At 41.4% G+C, this 22,244-nt stretch overlaps 1 protein-coding gene across 6 annotated transcripts in view; it reads right to left on the reverse strand.

Annotated features, from left to right (window-relative positions):
- LOC146679190 (serine/threonine-protein kinase BRSK2-like) overlaps window positions 1-22,244 on the reverse strand; it is a 149,388-nt gene that overhangs the window by 36,435 nt on the left and 90,709 nt on the right. For all 6 annotated transcript variants that reach the window (XM_085408800.1, XM_085408804.1, XM_085408797.1 and 3 more), the window contains exons 3-7: window positions 14,929-15,014; window positions 9,263-9,403; window positions 7,098-7,214; window positions 4,478-4,511; window positions 2,043-2,111 (exon numbers count right to left, since the gene is read on the reverse strand). In XM_085408800.1, coding sequence (XP_085264926.1) covers window positions 2,043-2,111; window positions 4,478-4,511; window positions 7,098-7,214; window positions 9,263-9,403; window positions 14,929-15,014 — 447 coding nt within the window. The remainder of the gene's footprint in view (window positions 1-2,042; window positions 2,112-4,477; window positions 4,512-7,097; window positions 7,215-9,262; window positions 9,404-14,928; window positions 15,015-22,244) is intronic.

Raw genomic sequence — 22,244 nt, forward strand, 5'->3', positions numbered from 1 at the left:
CTGATACCGTTTCCTCCTCATAAAAAAAACAAGCAGGATGAAGCTAGATGGTCACTGACACTGCGTGGTAATCAAAACAACACCAGCGGAGAGATTTATCTTCACATGATGACTGTGTTATGTGATCCATCTTCATCAAGAGGATAAAACACTCGTGTGTTCACACGGCACCAAAACAAACAGTCATTTACTCACTACTATCACGTTACAGAGCTGCTGGTATGAAAAGCCTTCGTATGTGATGTGTCCGCACGAAGCAAAGCTGACATATTCAAATCATTTTGTAGGGGAAAGAAAAAAACAATATTAGGATAAACTGGATTTTCCCCACATAAATATTTTATTTTCCCACAACCTGGAATTTACAAAATCCAGAGTTTTTCAGAGGCCCAGTTTTACCCATGGCCAAACTACATACAAGCTGCCATATTTACCATAATAAAGCCTCGTACACGTGGTCCGGGTCTAAATGTCTATTAGCTTGACAAGAATAAGTTGATTATTTTATGGACGGACAGAATCTCTAACCGCATTTTAAAATTGAGCATCCTTTGATCAAACCAAACAGAGTGAGCTCTCTAACCTGCATTTTCTCATGTTTCAACTAGTACTGTCAGCGTTAACCTCGTTAAAATGACGTTAATGCCATAACCGCATTAATGCGACAAATCTACGTTAGGCGGTTAGCGCGGATCGCTCGTTAACACTGTGCAGCCCCACGCACGGGGTGATCCGTGCTAACTCGCTAACGGAGGTTTGTTGCGTTAATGCGGTTATGGCGTTAACGTCATTTTAACAAGGTTAACGCTGACAGCACTAGTTTCAACAAAACAGTGATTAAAGAACTAAAGTCTCATTTAGATTCAGGGCATCAAGGCTGTACGTGCACATACATATGATATGCTGGTATAATAATATTTAGTAATAACGAATCATTTAAGCTAGCCATTCAAGCAAGAGGGAACAATGAGACAAACCAAGGTCAGAGGTGGACTCTCACTCACAAATGTGCTATTAGCATCTCCTGCAGAGATAAACAGTCACTGCAAACACAAGAAATTCCACAGAGTTCTCCTGAAAAGGCAAAGCTACGGTCGTTACGGCACAGGAACATAATGTGCATGTAGATGTATGCAACCAGCAGCCACATTTGCACACACCAGCCTATGACTGGCCTTAAATGATCGATCACCGTGTTTTGTCACTTATGAAACACAGATTTCTGTTGTGGAAACATTCTTCTGCAGTCGGTCATTTGTCGATTCACAATTTAGAACAAAGAGGCCCGTTACAAAGGAAAGGAGAACATCCTGTCTGTACCCATTTTATTTATAATGTGGTTTTAATATTTTATCAGTACACATTGTGTTTCCAGCAGCCCATCTTTAATTTAATCCTGGCTGGTGGAAACCACAGACTCCAGGTGTACCAAAGGATGCAGAGTGCTCCCATCAGGTGATTTACTTTGTCCAGAAGTAATTCACGATCTTTTTTACTTTATCCCGGCTGCATACAGTATAAATACTTTGCCAAGGAAAAAGCTGAATTAACTCCGCCCCTTTGGTTTTTTTCCCTTGTCATGTTGTATCAGATCAGGAGTTGCCAGATTTAGAAAATGTAACTATTTTAATGTTATGATTCTGTTGTGCTTCCTCGTGGATACGATGCCCCTCTTTTTACAGTTGTTCGCATCCCTCTTCATGAGTTTTTGATTTTGTTTAGCACCTTTTTGTATTTTTGTTCAGTTTGTCATTACATATTATATTTAAACTATTTGGTTTCTTTGTGGGCATTTCGCATCTCTTAGTAATACTTTATGGTCATTTATCACACAATTGTAGCTGTTTTTAATCTCAGTGTTTTGTCTTTTTGCTTCTTTTTTCTGCAATGTTTGCAGCTCTTCAATATTTTGGTTGTGTCTGGAAATGTTATGAATTTCACTGCTGTTGCATGAAGATGCCAAACGCGTGTCAAAATGACTGTAAAAGCACAATGTCCAGGCCATTTTCTGCCATTGCAGTGCAGTAGGAGAAGTCACTTACCACTAAAAGTGCAAACAGGATGACTCCACAGCTCCACGCATCGGCTTTCCTCCCATCATACTTCTCCCCCTGGTGCACACATGCAGACACACACAGAGATGAGCTTCATCCTAAAATGTTTCCCAAACATCACCCTGGCTGCTCTGGGCCTTAACACATTAACTGACCAAAAATCGCAGCCCTCATTTCTCAAAAATGTATAAAATTAGCATCTAAAATCATTTGTAGTCCCAGATTTATAGAAATACAGTGGCTTGCAAAAGTATTCGGCCCCCTTGAACTTTTCCACATTTTGTCACATTACAGCCACAAACATGAATCAATTTTATTGGAATTCCACGTGAAAGACCAACACAAAGTGGTGCACACGTGAGAAGTAGAACGAAAATCATACATGATTCCAAACATTTTTTACAAATAAATAACTGCAAAGTGGGGTGTGCATAATTATTCAGCCCCTTTGGTCTGAGTGCAGTCAGTTGCACATAGACGTTGCCTGATGAGTGCTAATGACTAAATAGAGTGCACCTGTGTGTAATCTAATGTCAGTACAGATACAGCTGCTCTGTGACGGCCTCAGAGGTTGTCTAAGAGAATATTGGGAGCAACAACACCATGAAGTCCAAAGAACACACCAGACAGGTCAGGGATGAAGTTACTGAGAAATTTAAAGCAGGCTTAGGCTACAAAAAGATTTCCCAAGCCTTGAACATCCACGGAGCACTGTTCAAGCCATCATTCAGAAATGGAAGGAGTATGGCAGAACTGTAAACCTACCAAGACAAGGCCGTCCACCTAAACTCACAGGCCGAACAAGGAGAGCGCTGATCAGAAATGCAGCCAAGAGGCCCATGGTGACTCTGGACGAGCTGCAGAGATCTACAGCTCAGGTGGGGGAATCTGTCCATAGGACAACTATTAGTCGTGCACTGCACAAAGTTGGCCTTTATGGAAGAGCGGCAAGAAGAGAGCCATTGTTAACAGAAAACCATAAGAAGTCCAGTTTGCAGTTTGCCACAAGCCATGTGGGGACACAGCAAACATGTGGAAGGTGCTCTGGTCAGATGAGACCAAAATGCAAAACGCTATGTGTGGCAGAAAACTAACACTGCACATCACTCTGAACACACCATCCCCACTGTCAAATATGGTGGTGGCAGCATCATGCTCTGGGGGTGCTTCTCTTCAGCAGGGACAGGGAAGCTGGTCAGAGTTGATGGGAAGATGGATGGAGCCAAATACAGGGCAATCTTGGAAGAAAACCTCTTGGAGTCTGCAAAAGACTTGAGACTGGGGCGGAGGTTCACCTTCCAGCAGGACAACGACCCTAAACATAAAGCCAGGAAACAATGGGATGGTTTAAAACAAAACATATCCATGTGTTAGAATGGCCCAGTCAAAGTCCAGATCTAAATCCAATCGAGAATCTGTGGCAAGATCTGAAAACTGCTGTTCACAAACGCTGTGCATCTAATCTGACTGAGCTGGAGCTGTTTTGCAAAGAAGAATGGGCAAAGATTCAGTCTGTAGATGTGCAAAGCTGGTAGAGACAGACCCTTAAAGACTGGCAGCTGTAACTGCAGCAAAAGGTGGTTCTACAAAGTATTGACTCAGGGGCTGAATAAATACCCACACCCCACTTTGCAGTTATTTATTTGTAAAAAATGTTTGGAATCATGTATGATTTTGTTCCACTTCTCACGTGTGCACCACTTTGTGTTGGTCTTTCACCTGGAATTCCAATAAAGTTGATTCATGTTTGTGGCTGTAATGTGACAAAATGTGGGAAAGTTCAAGGGGGCCGAACACTTTTGCAAGCCACTGTAGAATTGTTAATGAAGAATTATTAGTAAACAACAACACTAAATCACAAATGCTCATAATTAATGATGTTTTGGGGGTTAAACCTTGAAAAGAACCAAAGTACCGCCCTTTGTCGCAGTTTGATTTTACAGTCATGTGTTCAATGCTTAACTATTTTGAATGTTGACAGCATAGAAACACAGCTGGGCTGCTGTCCACTAAAAACAATGTCTATTTCTTACATTTGAAACAGTCATTTTTAAACAGCAACTTTGTGTTTTCGACTTGGGAGAAATATTTAATAAAAAAATAAACCATGCAGATTACAACCCTTTCCCTCAGAGAGTACAGAGCACTCACTCGGGGCATACTGTTGATAGAAGTGCCCCATGACCCTATCACAGAAAAAGGGATCAAACTGAAAAAGTCTTGACTTTATGAAGATGTACAGGTATGGGCAGCTGGAAGTAGGAATAAAAAGAAATATGGCAATAGAGACGCACAAATGAGAGGGAACGAGGAAGCCTGGTGAATGCAGAGAGGATGGAGCAGTGATGTAAGAGCCACTCTGATTCAGAGCTCCTATTATTGAATGAAAGAAAGAGACAGACAAGAAGAGAGCGAGCACTTACCCTGATAACCTCTGGGCAGGCGTAGTGTGGAGATCTGTAAGAAGAGGCGGCCATTCAGGATACAACATGAAGCACAATAAATACACTGGGGAAGTATCAGCTGATGCTCTGGATAGCAGTTCCTTGAAACACGCAAGTCTTTACCTCACATGCATTAAAATAATGACATCAGTCTTTATTGCATGACAGATTTCTTTATGCTTAAAGAGTATTACATAACATCGAACAGCCTCAAAACAGAATCTTGTGCTGTGGTGGCTCGGCTTATTGGATAACGCACGGCAGCATCCAGCACACGGCAAAAAATAATAATAATTTTAAACAAAAGTTATACAAACTCATAAAAAGGTTGTAGTAAGACAGACAAAAAAATGTCTTTAGAAAAGCGACATGGGCTTTCTTTTATGTCATTTATCATAGTGCCAGACCTTTAAGAGCATATCTGTCAAGTGCAGGTATGTCTTTAAGCCTCTGATACTGTGACTCTGAAACCAAGGCCCTAAACAGCTTAATAGCACTCTGAAAACTAGCATAACTGATGCCCACAAAGAAGTAGTCAGCTTCGATCCATCCCAGTGGATCCATCCATCCATGTCCCAGGTGACACTGGGCGAAAGGCCTTGAACTGTAAGGGGAAACCAACAACATGCAACCTCTTCACAAACGCCCCGACCAGAGGTTTGAGCCAGGAATCGTCTTGCTGTGATGCTACATTGCTCATCACTGCATCGCTATGCCGCCAGTGCAATTTCCTCAGTTTCTAATAACAGCTTGTAAGATATCCAAACCACTCGTTGGACTGCAGGAGTCTTTTCTGCAGACTGTTGAACGATGGTCAATGGAAGAATGAATTCAACCATCTCTGCTGTGATGGTTGTCAGACTTTGCAAGACAATTTCAAAGAGAAAATCCTCTATAATAGAACAATAATCCTTCAAAATCCACAACAGACGACCTGAAGAGGCACAAAAGTTTTGCCATGTTTCTCACAGTTCACAACCCCCATCAGTGAAAATCTGAGTGTTCAAAGAGCAGTGCAGGAAGATGGATAAAGAATCTCAAGGTCGTAGCAGACACTTGCAGAAGCAATGAGCGAAAATATGCCAGAAAGTGAAAGAATCTGAAGTGCTGCAGAAAGAGCGCCACGAGCTGTGATAGAGTCAAAGGGAGCGTTAAGTACTGACAATGCACGGTGCCAAAATATGGGCTCTGTGCTCTTTGCCTTCCTGTTTAAATATTGCACTTTCTGCTTTTTGAAACATGGTCATTTTTCTCTAGTATTTCCTCTCATGTCTGCATTCTAAATAATCTAATAATTGCACAATTGCAGCAGAACTAACTGTACTCTGGAGCTTCCCTGTGCGGATTCATCATGGAATAAACGAAGCACAGAGCATGACTTCTTCCAGCAGCATCCCATCTAAACTCGCAGAGTAAACACACACTCCATCTTCACTCGCAACATACTTAATTATGATAATGTATGTAAACCCAGTCGATCTGAACTACTCAAACACAGTCATGTCAAAATACACTAACTGCAATCTAATTACACCCGAGCTAATTTTCATCCTTCCTGCTGGAGGCAGCTTGCTCATTTAATGAATTCCATTAACGTCACATGAAGTGAAAGAATCTTTTGACTTACGAGAGATATTTAAAGGATCGCTCAGCGAAAGACTAATCTGACAGACCCCAACACGGACACAGTGTCAGCGTGAGCTTGAAGACTATTAACGACTCGAAAGCCCCACTGAATCCAATCGATGCACGCGTACTGCCAGCTGCACTGAATGCCCAGCAAACAGCCATAAATTACTGAAAATATGCAGATAAAAAATCCATGTGCAGAAGTCTAAACTAGGTCCAGAAGTAAAGGACGCCCTATACTGGTTCAGTTATATGGAAGATTTCCAGTATCCATCCTATCAGACTATGAGGTACGCCCCAAAGAAAGACTCAGCATGTATCGGTACATCACATGTCAGATTTCCACATCATATTTTGTTTTATTGGCGATTCGGACACACAGCCAGCACACAACATGTACAGCACAGGGTCAAACTGTCCACATGTTTGTATACTGGAGCACTTGGACTGCAGAGATTTGTCTCCCTCCTGCTTTGTGCAGCATTTCTGAGCCAGAGCAGCCAAGCTTTAGCCGTTCCTCATGGCTGACTCTGGGAAATGCTGCTTGGCCTACAGCTGACCAGCACATATCCTGTAGAGCCCACAAAGACTACACAACAAAATACTAGGAAAGGTTTCTACTGCTGGAACAATCATTTTTCATTACGCTTTTGATTTATAGCAACTGGTTCTAACAAGATGCTGGAAAAATGACACTGTGAACCATTATGTCTCTCGAGAGAGTCAGAAACAAAGAGCTAAAGCAGGTTTTCAGCTGAGAGGTAAATGGAAAGACTGGCGAGTTAAAGGGATTTAAAGTCATGCAAATCAAGATGTGCAAATAATAACCATGGATTACATTTAGAACAGTAATAACATCTATTATTCTGTTCAGCATGTTCATGTTTGGTGCTCGCTATAAAGAACTCAAAGCATAATGTGTCAGACATGCACTTGGTATAATTTGCAAGTCAATAACTTGAATACTAACCCGCAGCTGGTCTCCAGCAGACTGTCCCCGACCTGCAGAGACGCCATGCCAAAGTCTGCTATCCTGATGTTGTTCTTCTCATCTAACAACAAGTTCTCGGGCTTCAAATCTCTGTGGCTGCCAGAGAACAGCAAAGACAGATCCTTACATGAGTCTACTCGTGATACATTTTCTTGGTGGTGGCTTTTCAAGGGACTTGAATTGGTTATATGACTCTGTTCAACAGGACAAACATCACAGGAGGAAATAATAAGAGACAATCTGAGCCCAGCTGGAGCCATGACTCTACATGCACATGGGCCTTATATTTTCAGCTGCAACCCTGGTGGTGCTAAACAGTCTGAGGGCAAGTAAAGAACAAGTAAACACATAATTGAACCTGGAGTGTAGACTGGTTTCTAACCTTTATTCAAGGTCTTATTGTCTGCACGCTGAGGTCCACAGGATCCTTCAGGAATGGTGACATTACAAAGTACTATTGGAAAATGACTCTTCAGTTGCTCTGTGACCTCAGTGAACACGTTACTTATAGAGAGTCGAGTCTACAAATTGATTTTGTAAATTATGGTTCTGATTAAAGTCACGTGGGAGGATGAAGCATGCTATGCTTTAGGACAGGGGTGATGGTGACAGCCAGATCAGCTTGATGCTTTTAAACCAGGGCGGCAGAGAATAACACGTGATGGGACGTCCATCTTTTAAAAATGTAACATTCATTTTCCCATTTTGTGATGTTCCCAGTGTGAACACTGGTGCCTCTACAGTACACCAGGATCATGCACTGTAAGAATCTGTTCCACACTGATCAGTTTAGCAGTTTTAAATTGTCCCGAGAGGCTCGACTCAAAGTAGTGAATACAGAAGGTCATCAGAGCTGTGCCAGCTTTCGCAGTCATGTCCCGACCTCCTCAGGGAAACGGCCTTTAATGTTTTCTGTAATCAAGACAAGGTGATTGCAACTCATCAGCGACTGAAAGAGTCAAATACGAGTCCACAGTTTTACTTAAAACCAGCGAGGGACATAAAACGCAGACATACAGAGCTCGAGTTTTGTGCGTCTTTCTTACAGAAAACACACAGCGGAGAATAAATGTGCTTCTTAAAAGTCGAACACTTGATGTCTAACGCTGAGGCTCAAAGGCAGAACATGTTTGATGTGCAATTGCTCTTGTGTTGCAGTCATGTGTGGAGGAACTAAAGGTGGTCTCAGAGATGAAAAGAGATCGAGAGGAGCTGCAGCCTCTAAAGTCAGCGCCGGCTGCAGCTGATGAGGAAAGAGGCTGCAGGAGGAAACCCGTTCTTCACACATCCGAATGGAGCAAACACTCCAGTGTTTGTAGAAACGATAGAAAAGTCATAAACAATCCCTAGAATATAAACTACAGTAAGAATGCTTTGATCGTTTTATTAGTTCGTTAAGTGCACATTAAACTAAATGCAAATTCTCTCAAAGGTGAAGAAGCAGGCCGGGGCAATGAACTCTGTTAACTATCATTATGACTGCCTCAGTTTTACGATACTGCATTTGGTAAAGAGATTTTTGCCCTCACGCTGCAGTCAGCCTGACCTCAAATCTGCAACATGTCTTTGCAATACGAGACTCAGCTGGACACTGAGCACTTCATTTTGTTTAATTGTGTGGGGTGAGGATGACAAAAGATTTGAAGAAACCGACACAGACTTGCAATTTTTGCAGATTTATCACAGTTAACTGGCGTATTAATACAAACAGATTACATTTACTTGCCCTTTGACCTCATTCAGTCACACTGATAGCAGACTGATGCCTGTCCTATTTTTGCCGTATTAACACACCAAAGTTGCTTTCAAGGCAGCAACTTCCTGAGAGTAGCTGCAGACCTGGTCCCCATCGTTTGAGCAAAGGCAACGAGATCAGTTCATTGTGTATGGTCGCACTTATAATGGCTCAGAGCAGAGCCTGGTCCGTTTGATGTGTGTGGGCGGAGCTACCTGAGACTCACCCACACACTGGTGTAATTTTGAAAATGTATTATTACAAATTGCTGTGATAAATTATCTGTTTTACTGCACCCTGATGTTTGCCCTGTAGAACAGAGTTACATGGAAAGTCCATTTCTCCCCAGCACTCCTAGCTAAAACCCAACCCTCTGATAAAACCCAATATTTGTCTCTGAGTGACAAACCATATGGAGTGGCTGTGGCAGAAGTCCAAAGCGGAGATGATTTGTCTGAAGAACTTTCGAGCCTCTTTCGGTGTTAACCGGCCTTTCTTCACCAGGTAATCAAAAAGCTCCCCACCAGACACATGCTCTAGCACCAGGTATCTGCAAAAGAAGACAGAGGCCAAATACATGTGACGGGAAACCTCTGAAACCTGCAATACCAGTAAAACAAGGAGCAGTTACTGCTGCAGTCATGTCTACAGTGGTCCCTCGCTAAATCGCGGTTCACCTTTCGCGGCTTCGCTGTTTTGCAGGTTTTTTGTGCAATTTTGCATACTTTCTATTTTCTATTTATTTATGTTTACAGCGCGTTGTGTTCTGCGTCCTGATTGGCTGTAGACCACCGTCAATCAATCTTGTGCCGTGTCTCCTGTACAGTACAGAATGTGTTCAGTTTGTCAAATTTACATAAATCTTCGATCCTAGCAGTGCGACTCTGAAGTGCTGCACTGTGTGTTTGTAAGTTTTCTCCCCAACAAACAACAATGTCGACGAAACGTCGTCACCTGCGGGAGCCTTTGGTTTCATTCTATAACACTGGACTTCTTTTTCTACGAAGGTTTGAACTTTGTGAGTAAACAAGAGAGAAAATGTTCACGCCTGTCTGAGAAAAGTGTATAAAGTGTGTAGTGACGGGTTTTACAGCCTTAAAACATCTATAACAATTGTAAAAAACATAAAGTTGGCTACTTCGTGGATTTCACTTATCGTGGGTTATTTTTCGAACGTAACTCCCGCGACAAACGAGGGACTGCTGTACATTAGTATTACAGTTATACATTAGCATTTTAACCCTGTGATGTCATCAGCAGTTTTAACCCTATTAGAAGATGTAAATGTTTTCAATTGTTCTCCCAACACAAAGAGAGTAATCATTCTGCTCGAGGTGACTGTTCATATCAATAAAACTGGATTGAATTGAACTGAAAAACTGGCTTTTTGTGCAGTTAGAGTTGTCACTGATGGTGACTGAGAACCTGGACAGTTAATGTCTGATTGATAATGGAGTTTCCCACATTGTAACAAAAGCCAGTTTTTAGGGCTACTGAGATGCAGTTTGATCACCATAAACACATTTTTAGCCCAATTTTCTTTTTATAATAATATTTTAGAGAAACCTTCAACATGACCACTTTTTGTTGTAATTAATATACTAACCTGTCCTGACAGCTCACTACATATAAGGAACAAAGCCAAAACAACCCACAGCCATAAATTAGTAAGAAGTCTTTGGCCACGTGTCTGGAACGTGGGGTTCTTAAAGAACCGTCTCCTAGAAGAATTCATTGTTTTCTGCTGCTTCCCTCCAAAAGATAAGATCATTATCTTGAAGTGATGAAGTGAAGGTTAATAAATTGTGTTGCAGCTGCAAGTCTTTATCACAACTGTCGCAGAAATGTTTGTGTGACCACTACCACGTGCATGTGACATCGTGCCACTTAGCCAAATGTAGAAGCTGAAAGTGTGAGGGACTTTTAGCCGAACACTTTGAGTGAAGACACACAACCAATGGTTTAGGGTGCGTCTGAACCCCGTCCTCTGCAATGTGTGCGAACATCGGCCTGCTTTCCATTTTTGTTGTGACTCCAAGTAGGGCTGCTCGATTATGGCAAAAATGATAATCACGATTATTTTCACTGAAATTGAGATCTCGATTATTTGACGATATTTATTTAACCCTTTAAGACCTACTATAGAACCAAGTCCGCCAGAGCATATATTTTTTTTGTTACATGTTGTAGTGCCATTTGTGGGAGCATTTCAAGTTGCTATACAACTGTTATAGCCCATATTTTAATAATATGTATGCATTAAGTCCATAGTAATTACATTAATTGCAAAAAAGTGCAATAAACTACAAAAAAATTGAAAATTGTTTTTGTTTTTTAACATATATTTCTACTTGGAGAAATTTAAGAGGTTAATACAAAAAAGTTGCAAAAAATAGTTTACAACAAAAGGAAATTTATTTTGAGTGTCTTCATAGTTTTATTTTGGAGATACACCAATTTTTATATACAGCAGGAAAAACAAAAACAATCCTATGATGCAAATTTGCAAAGAAAAATAAACTATTTCCAGCAGTGCAATTCGAGTTCTAAGCATCCCAGAAACTATTCAGAAAAGTCAAACATGACCAGTATAGGCTTTTAAGGCCTACAAGTAAAAAAAAAACAACTACATTTTCCGCGAAAATGACATCACTTCCGGTTTCGGGCAGGAAATGGCGGACATGTGATAGTTAGCGGTGAGTCTGTTTCAATGTGCGAAGTGTTACGAACAGCTGATCGGATCGGCAAAGCGTGTTTCTGGAATATTATGTTTTTGTTCCTGCAAGCGCTTTTTATGCAATTTATGTGGAAGGAAACCGTGACCGAGGAGAAGCTGATGGCATAAGATGTAAGTTTCATATGCAAAACAGATTATTGCGCTAGCTTACACGGTTCAGGTTCTACAGGGATTTAAAAATAGTTACACAAAACAGAGCGTGCTGCTCTGACCGGCTTTAAAGGGATAACAATTTATTGAATAATGACTTTAAAAAATAATATAAAATAGTGTGCAACACCACTGAAGTTTTTTTTTTTTTTTTTTTTTTTTTAAACCTCTCTTTTCAACCAACGGCAGTCACTCTCCTCTCTAAATAACTTCTGCTTAGCTTTCTGAGCTTCCCTCGGGTCCTCTTAATCAGCGGTCTCAACCTTTTTTGCGCCACGGACAATATTTTCACGGACCGGCCTTTAAGGTGTCGCGGATAAATGAGGGAGGGGCTAATAATCGGCTCAGTCATTTTTAATGATCGTTGAAAGCCCAGATCGTAATCGTGATTAAAATTCGATTAATTGAGCAGCCCTAACTCCAAGGCAAAGTAAGAAGACGCATAGACATATAAAGGGAATGATTAGTTGTGTGTTGAACTAATCAGTAATGTGTTGAAAACACGCCTCGGATTAGCCAGAATGTTTCTGCAGATAGAAACAATTCGAGAAAAGCGACCTCTCGTGGTCAGTCGCTTTCAGTTTGATTGCTGCCTAGAAATGTAACACAACCTGAGATGACAAACCTTATTTCAGCCGTCGCAATTTTTGCTATAAAATAGTAAAGTAAAACACACGATAACAGAAATCTGTGTAATTTACTGGACCAAAACTAAAAGATCTCCCACAGTTTTGTTAGTAAAGAACCTCCAATCATGTAACATTACATTAAATGTACTTCCCATCCGAGTCCCTACAGATCCTCTGGTTCATGTTCACCTCAAATCGAAAGAAGCATTATTGAAATAATTGGGTTATAAACTAAAGAGTATTTAGCTGTGATGTGTTGTAGTCACCACATTGATGCACAACATAAATCCCTGAGAAAATCCACAACCCATGTGGGTTTGTGGTTTTATCCATCTCCTGTGCTGAGCCGGCTCCTCCTGCAGCCCGTCTTCCCCGGGGCCTGATTTATTAGCAGATTAAGGGATCTGCTCAAGCATTTACCCATCACAGCTATTTAAATTAAAAACACGCTCGGGCGTGATTTGTGAGTGTGAGAATTTCAAACTGTTTGCATCCATGATGACCATTCGTCCCCGTCCTCGCAACATTAAGAAAACAAATTCCCGCTCCATTTGACAGCAGCACCTTTATCAATTATTGAACAACATATTAATCCACGCCACTGGAGCGCAGCCATCACATGCATGAGATTAATGTATACAATAAAACCCGTACACGAACGCTTGAGTCGCCGGGGGCCGGTTAAAGTGACGGGAACCAAAGAAGCATTTCTAATCAAATCCCGGAGCTCAGATTGCTGCTCGTGTAAACGTTGTACTGTTGTACAGTGCTGCCGACTGTTAGTTAGACGTTTGGTTTATCAGTGCTGTTTGTCAGCCGTTAAAGAGCCGTCGCAAAATTACAATTCTCCTAATATGAGAGTGTAGCATCGTTCTCTGTGGATTCACAATAGCAACAGTTTCCAAGCTTGTTTATGGACACCGTGTCTGAATCATCTTTGAGGCCTGAAGTTGAGGATGAATGAATGACTTAATCTAAAAAAATATGAATAAATTTATTACCCATAATTTGAAAATGAATGTGTCTAATAATGACTATATTCATTTTAACAATACACCACGTTTACTTACTAGATTAGCATTTTATATATTTATATTTTTATAACTCAACTCTGGATGAATGGGTTCGATTTCTTCAGGTTTAAGCGGACTGATGAAAGGCCTTCGTGCTGTTGTTAATTTGAGTTGGCATCATGCTCATTGTGACAAAGTAGATGAGCAATTGTAATGCTCTCCACGGGTCCCAGATGTGTTGACTTTTCTTGCACGTTATGCACATTATTGTATCAAAGTAACACTGCTGTCCGACTAACCTGGGCTTGTTTGTGCAAGCGTTCTGTTGCTGGCAAATTAAGGTAAATACTCAGTTACACGTTTCTTTATATTTTATTATGTTGCAGATTAAGTCATTTGTTCATACTTTGTTCTTTCTTTCAGTCTTCATGCAGGTCAGGTGTGGGGAAAGGCCCGCCTAGCATTTCCTCATTTTAAAGTGCTGATGATGTCAGATATGACATCAGCAGGTTGAACCAAGAGGAGGGGTTTCTTCTACCATAGAAATGCTTCCTTTTGTTTGTTTCCAGGTCCGAATGGATTTGTTGAATCTTTTGTTTTTATAAATAGAGCCGTTTAGCTGTGTAAATGTGCTAATCAGAAGTGAGAGGAGGTTTTTGTCATTCTTAGTCATCTGTGTAGAGTTTTAGGTCGGTCAGCTCTAGTGAGTGGCACTGGCTGCACTAACTGAAGGGAAATTGATGGGCCTATACACAGCCAGTCTCTGCCAGACTGAGGGAGGAGAGGTGAGCTGTGTTGCTGCATCCATGTACTTTGAGTTTTGTTAATTTAGTTACTTTGGGGGGAAGTTTTGTTAAGTTTCACGTAAGATGGAGTTCACTGTAAATAAATTGCTCACCTCTGGAAACCTAAGTCTGCTTCCCCATCACGTTCCTTGACGTTCGAGTCTGACTACTTCACACTTATCAGTCAGTTTTATTTGAAACTTGTGGCAGCGCGAGTTAAAAAGTTCAAAGCTAAAGTTCTCCTGGATACATTAACATTTGGACGAGCACTTTAATGCAGCGGTCTCCAACATTTTTTGCGCCACGGACCGGTTTATGCCCGACAATATTTTCACGGACCGGCCTTTAAGGTGTCGTGGATAAATACAACAAAATAAAACTAGTACCGGTACCGAAAAAAAGAAGATTTATTCATAACACAGGTGAAAAGACCCAGGAAAACCGAGTTAACAATAAAAACGATAAAAACGATAAAAATGATAACAAAATAACGCTGAAAACTGATAAAAACCCTGAAAACCATACATTTCACACCTGAGCCTCAACTCTCATGGACTGGTACCAAACGACTCACGGACCGGTACCGGTCCGAGGCCCGGGGGTTGGGGACCGCTGCTTTAACGCAGTACCTGCTATATTCAAAGCCTACAAACTCTCCTAACTCTGTTAAACAATAAAGAAAAACAAAACTGTATTTTCACACATTATATTTTAAAAAAAGAGTGTGTCAACAGTGTTGACTGAGGGAGGGGTATACTCACAGGTATTTCTTGTTTTCGTAGACGTCGTGCAGCTTTAAAACGTGAGGATGCTCTATGAGTTTGAGAATAGCTATCTCCCGCTCCACCTGAAGACAAACACAAGAAAAAGATTCAAAAAGATGGAAGCAGACAGCCCGATGTTCTGAATAACAACACTCATAATGAGGGCTAAAAGTTTCTCACACTTTCAGCTTGTATATTTGTCTAACTTTAAAAGCTGACGTGATACCACAGAGGTGACTGTTAACGTGCCACACAAACAGACACGTTTCTGCGACGGCTGCGATAAACGGCGCCTGCACATCTCAGACACTTGAGGATGTTTCTATATATGTATTTTGAACTGTCAGAGCAGGGATTACTCATCCTGCGTCCAGCTCAGTGTGTGATTACACATCTGAACAGCAAAACGCTTGATGACTCATTTCAGTTTTTGAGTCTCCTGATTTGAAGAGATGGACGAATGTTCGGACAAAAACATGTTTTCGTGTTAGATGAAGGACTCCAGTATTTGACCGATTCACAGGAAGCAGTCTGAATGCAGAATCAACTGGCTGCCTCATTTCAAATATGCACACACATCGCTATGAATGTCTTTATTTTGTTTGAGTGATATTTTATTATCTAAAAAACAAGCCCCACCAAAAAACCTGCAAAACACGTGTTGCAGAAGAGTACATAACAGCAGATTATATGAGAGGAGCTTTAAATCATTGTTGCCAGCAGGTGAGTGTCATGAAATGATACAGTAGTTGCACAGATGTTGCCCAAAGCTGTTTAAGTGCTAACCTGCCTGCTGTGCTCAGGATTTACTGCCAGTTGGCACCTCAGCAGGCCGGAGGGTAAACAGAGTTTAGACCTCTGTGCTGCACAAAGTAAAGTATAGCACTATTTTCTCTGTGGACACCCACAGTCTGATATCTTATTAAGCATCTCGGAGCCATTTATGTCTGCTGCTCTAATGTAAATCCTGTGGACAGATCGCTAAACGGGGAACAAGAGTGATGTCGAGTCAGACAATCCAGTCTGAAAGCAGAAAACATTCAAAGCTTATCACACAGGAAGGAAACCACCAGAGGGCGATGAATGCTGAATCCATAGGGGGACAAAGAAATCACAATCTCTCATTTTTAATGGTAGTTTGATTTATTGCAGTTTTAGACAGAAGATCCAAATCCAGTTTATTTATATAGCACGTTTAAAGACAAAAAGTTTGCCCAAAGTGCTGTACAGAAACAAAACATACAACCACTGACACTCACATAAAACATAATAAAACACATAGAAACCATTTCAACTCAAGCCAGTCTGAACACTATCGAAAAAAGGTGTGTTTTCAAAAGCATTTTAACAGGAAACGAAGGTGCCCGTCTAATATTTAAAGGCTGCGTATTCCAAAGTTTTGGGGTCATAACTGAAAAGGCTCGTTCTCCTCTACGTTTAAGCCTTGATTTTGGGACAACCAACAGCAGCTGGTCAGCTGATCTGAGGGTCCGTGAAGGAATATAAGGCTGAAGTAACTCAGAAAGGTATGGGGGAGCAAGACCATTAAGGCATTTATAAACCAGTGTTAGGACTTTGAAATTAATTCTGTGACGAACAGGAAGCCAATGAAGAGAAGACAGGACAGATGTTACACGTTCATTGCTGTGGGTAACAGTTAAGAGGCGGGCAGCAGCATTTTGAATGAGCTGAAGACGAGCAAGAGATCGTTGGCTGACTCCAGAAAAACAGCATTACAGCAGTCAAGCCATGTTGAAATAAAGGCATGTTTTACCTTCTCCATGTCACCAAAAATACACAAAAAACACTCATTGCATAAAAGTTACACATTGATCTGGACGTGGCACACAGATTACAATCAATCAATTACGGATACTCGGATACGTATTCCTTACCTTCTGGAGGCGACTGCTGTTGTATAAATAAAACTGAACTGAACTGTGAGACAGCTCAGTGTCACACTCTGACTTGATTACACTGTGAGCGCCTGACCTGTACAACAACTGATGATCAGCTGTCTGTCGAGGCAGATGGCCGTCCCTCCCCGATCCTGTTATTCCTGTTAAAAAGGAGTTTTTCCTTTCCACTGTCACCAAGTGCTTTCTTAAAGGGGAGTTGCTTGATTGTTGCCGTTTTGAGTGTTGAAGTCAGTGGGGATCTACACTACACCACTGACATCTATTGATTGCAGAGTCTCATCACTGCTGTGCTTTAAGCAGGAGAACACATAAATGCCATCAGTCCGTCATCACTCACTCTGTCCTCACGACACGCTTCCTGCTCTTTATGTGTCAACAGGCTGGCCTGAGATGGGAGTGATCCTCTGGTGTTCCTGCTTAGGGTGATGTGACAGGTCTGAGAGAGCAGGCAGAGGACGCCTGAAAATGACATTCTGTTTCTATCAAAGCTCGGTCACAGTGAGCTGTGCTGGCTGCAGCAAACAAATAAGAGAAGAATTTCCTTTAATCTTTGGAGTATTTGTTTCCCAGACCACGCCAGCGTTTCCCTTTCTTCTTGTTAACCTGCAACTGTTCTCCCAAAGCTGGTGAGAAAGGCGACGCATTTCTTTATATCATCAGGTTAATTTTTCAGGGTTAAATCCATCTCTGTTGGCTGCCAAGGCAAAAATCATTTGATTTTAATCGTTCTGATATAAGCTGCATTAACAGAAAATAATAATATTGATCATTTTGCCCTCCCTCTAATCATCACTGTTTCAACAGACACCCTTGCAACATGTCTATGTGTGGTCGAGGTAGAAACGGGAGGCAGTAAAAGAGGCCAAGGATGTACTCAGTGTGTTTTATGCTCGGTCTCTCTCAGCCCTCAAAGCAAACTAAAAATAATTATTAACCTTTTTCTTTTTTTGCACAAATGCAAATAGAGCCCAATGAAGCAAACTCAAGTGAGACCAGCTCTCCAAAAAAAAAAACTGTCCATGAGTTTAATTAAATGGCTTTTCAGAATACCAGGCGAGCTGCTGTCATATTTGGAAGTCAAGATTAGTAATGAGAAATATCCATGTCAACAGTAATACTGAAAGAATCTGCAAAGATGCTGACATGATGAGGTTAAAATCAGCTGTAAAGCAGTTACTACTGTGTGATAGTAAAAAACAGAAAACAACAGGCTAGCTGTCAAATGCACTCGGAATGACAAAGTTAAGAAATGAGAGAAAAAAGGTTCTTTTTCCCGCTGGACAACGTTCTGGTCACTTTATGAATGAAGTGTTACATGTAAAAACTTTTCCTCACAATGGTCACATGGTCTGTGGAAGATAATATAAAATGCAATCAAGTTTTTCTACATTTATTTGCATTTCCAATAAAAAAAAAAGAAAGAAAGAAAATGAAAAACAAGTCTTACTTCATATCTGAAGCTGCCTGCGTTGTCAATGCTGGTAATTGTCACGGTGCTGGGTCTGAGTTTCTTATGTTTTGGTTTATTTTTGCATCATGGATTATTTTCTGCGCTTTGTTGATTATTATTAGAATTCTCTGTTTCTGTTTATTCGTTTTTAGGGTTTGTGTCTTATGTTTAGTGTAGGTTCACTTCTGTGTTTAGTCTGCGTCTTTGTGAAGGGGTTTCCTGTTTTATTGTGAAGGTCTGTGTCTCATGTGAGTGTATTCAGATTGTCTCCCTGTGTTCTTCTGTGTGTCTACTGGTGCACTGGTTGCTGGTCTGTCTGTGAATCTACCGTGTGTTCTCCCTGCTATCACCCTCCATATGCCTCTGCTGACTCGCCTTCATGTTCGTGTTCTGGTTTGCTGTTTTGTAGTTTAGTTTTGTCCCAGTACAGTTTAGCTTTAGCTCTGTTTTGCCATTTTTCTCCTTGTATTTTATGTTACAATAAACCACCTTCACATGGATCCTCATTTATTTCTCCCACACGGCTCACTCCTTTCCCTGTGACAGAGCTGGAAGTTATGGAATTGTGTGGAAAATATGTAATTTGCACTGCCAACGTTCAAAAATCTTGCCTGCAGGCAGTGTTGGGGAGTAATAGAGTACATGTACCAGCGTTACATATTTAAAACACAAAATATGAGTAACTGTATTCTGTTACAGTTACCGCTTAAATAAGTTATAATTAGAATACAGTTACTTTGTTGAAATAAATGCATCACACGGCAGCCATGTCCTGTTTCATATGTTAGCCTATCCCCTCCCTAATTGTGGTAATTCCACACATTGCCAGAAACCCAAACAAAACACACAATAAGCAGCTCTAATGTAAGCGTCCTGCTAATGTTGGTGGCGGTTAACCCTAACCTTACTGCAGATTTTTTGTTGTCGTCATCTCATCGATTTGTCTGTGCAACAATCAGCCATTAAAACTACCAGGATTAAATATTGTGTGCTTCTCATAACAGCTCTGACCAGTTGGAGCGTGAATGAACCCAGGAGCTCTGGGGTTCTCCCGGGAACTTGTTCTGACAAATTCTCCATCAGATCCTTTCCGTTGTCAGGGATATGGAGTGAGGTCCCGGTGGATCAGGCTTGTCCTGGCACATGATGATTGTTTGGATTGCTATCTGATGTGTTGGGAGGCCAATGCCATGAACTCTTTGTTGTTCCTCAGTCTAGTTGCACTTTCCCACAGGACAGTGTAAATGCCACCAGTGTGCTTAGTTTGCAACAATGTTCAGGTAGGAGGTACACGTCTTGGTGTTATACCTTTCACTGGTCAGTATTTTTAACATTATAGCGATGCAATCTATGGTCAGCACACTTTAGGTAACGAGGTGTGCATGTTCCCACCTCCCACAAGCGCTCTCAAAGCAGGATGGCTGCAGGTGCAGCACATCAGCCCAGCCTCCTGCTATCACATCTAATTAGCCTCATTTTCATCTCCTCACACAATCGGGCACACACTGTAGCATGGCAGAGGCTAATTAAACTCATGTACAAGACAAACAGACGTTGAACCCCGGCCGTCCCCGTGCGAGCTACGACGCTGACATTTATTAAGCTCGATTACGACCCATATGGTTTTTTAATGTGTGGTAATAAAGTGTGAAGGCACGTAGAGAAGGCTGGGGGTGGGGTGGGAGTAAAAGCGAGCGGCAGCACAGGTGAAACACTGTTACTGTGATCACGTCGGAGACTCATCTATCCTTCAACCACCATCTCCGCTCAACTTAATTAACTTTGCCTCATCCTCTCCATTGAGGTCTCCAGCTTTGCTCAGTGTCATCAAAAAGGCATTAGCATATCAGCTTTTATCAAGTTAGAGCATGCATAATGCAGCCTATAAGACACAAAGAAGTGTCGGCTTTAAATTGAATTAACATTAATGATGCATTAATGTAAAGCCATTATAGCTTTAGAACACATTCATATCTTGGACACTGTCAGTCAGAGATGGAGTATCTCTAAGCTGAACCCATTCAAAGTCGTTTTCGAGCCTTATCTTTATCTGAAAGACAGAATTTAAAAATATATTGCTGTTGGTATTTCTAACAACCTCTTCTGCTCATTTAAAGCTCTGGATTTTTATTCTGGGACCTGAGCTTTCCATGACTCATCGTTCAAAAATAGTCGCTGTGTATCACACACTGGGCCTTGATGCAGGCTGACAGTTCATCCACTCTGTAAACAAGTGGCTTTAGCTCCTCCTTCTTTAATGCTACTCTTTGAGCCAACTTTATTCGTCTTGGCTGTTTCTCATAAGCAGAAGGTTTGATGAGCTGGGCTTCTGTTGTCAGAGGTGTCTGTGCTCTCAATGACATTATATACAGTGGGGCAAAAAAGTATTTAGTCAGCCACCGATTGTGCAAGTTCCCCCACCTAAAATGATGACAGAGGTCAGTAATTTGCACCAGAGGTACACTTCAACTGTGAGAGACAGAATGTGAAAAAAAAATCCATGAATCCACATGGTAGGATTTGTAAAGAATTTATTCGTAAATCAGGGTGGAAAATAAGTATTTGGTCACCTCAAACAAGGAAAATCTCTGGCTCTCACAGACCTGTAACGTCTTCTGTACGAAGCTTTTCTGTCCCCCACTCGTTACCTGTATGAATGGCACCTTGACACGCCATGTCGCAAGTTTTGTGAGGTGCTTTTTTGATATTTAATGGATCGGATTACATTTTTTATTTCTCTCCGATATCCGATCCAGTAATTTATACCAATAGGTAATATCGGATCGGTCCATCTCTACTACTGAGTCCTCAAAGTGCTTTCTGCTGATATCCGATACTTATGTGTTGTACCAAGTGAATCCACATAATAGGTTTTATGATTTTGATGTCCACACTTAACTCAATGTGCAACTTTATTGGCTGACAGTAGACAGTGTGTTGTGGTCCACAGGTGTAAAGTGCACTAAGATTTCAGAATGCAGCCTGAATACAATCATGTCAAAACTCAGTCTGAGCGTTATGGTGATGCCTAATTTTACCAGTTCTTGTCACATGCCAGGTGTCATGTTTCATTAGGGGCTCAGAGCTCCTGACTGATGCCTCCACACCTGATAGATACTCTTAATGAATTATCAGCACTGATGATGCTTCCAAATCTCTATTTAACTGAAACATGATGCCGGGCTGAGGGGCACAAGTGGCAATAGATTGGAACATCTACTCGGTAATCAAACCGCCATCTGTTGCTATGATGTCTCGGTGATCTTGGAACCACGAAAAGCCCAGTCCACTCCAGTATCCAATCACAATCCCACAATCAAACCGCTAGTCCTGACGATGACTGTTTTGTGTGAACCAACAGAAGAGACAGAACAATGAAGCAGTTTATGAAGCAATGCAGATGTATTCCATAAAAACGACAGACAGAACATCTTTGTGCAAATCTAATACAACAAAGATGTAAGAAGGAAAGAGAGAAGTGCAAAACTGGAGAAGAGTATGGAAAGATAAAAGGACAAGATAAAAGGGAAAGAATGCAGAAAAAATGGAAAGGAAGCGGGAAAAGATCGGAATGGAGGAGGAAAGAAGAGTAAAAAGTAAAGAATAACAGAAGAAAAGCAATAAAGTCAGAGGAGATGTCTGCATCTCAGTGATCACCAGGGAGCGTCTCCCACCCTGCTGCCAGAGCTGCTGGATAACTATCAGGCGGTGTGCCCAGTTGTTTCCCTGCAGATATCTTCGTGATAAGTGAAACGAAGCCAGCAGCCTTCACAGCCTCCTCACTGTGCAGCGGCATCAATCAGAATACATGAGCAACAATCATGCGGAGCGCAGGCTGGCTGATGTGACAGTGAGCGGATGAAGGTCAGTGGTTAATCACAGTTAAAGGGTAGACGCTGTCCTATGCGGAGGACTACAGTCAGAACAATTCCACGTATCTGCTG

Source organism: Rhamphochromis longiceps, linkage group LG1, assembly GCF_057381845.1.
Source record: "Rhamphochromis longiceps isolate RC_006_pf linkage group LG1, R_longiceps_female_GT1.1, whole genome shotgun sequence".
Classification (NCBI taxonomy): domain Eukaryota; kingdom Metazoa; phylum Chordata; class Actinopteri; order Cichliformes; family Cichlidae; genus Rhamphochromis; species Rhamphochromis longiceps.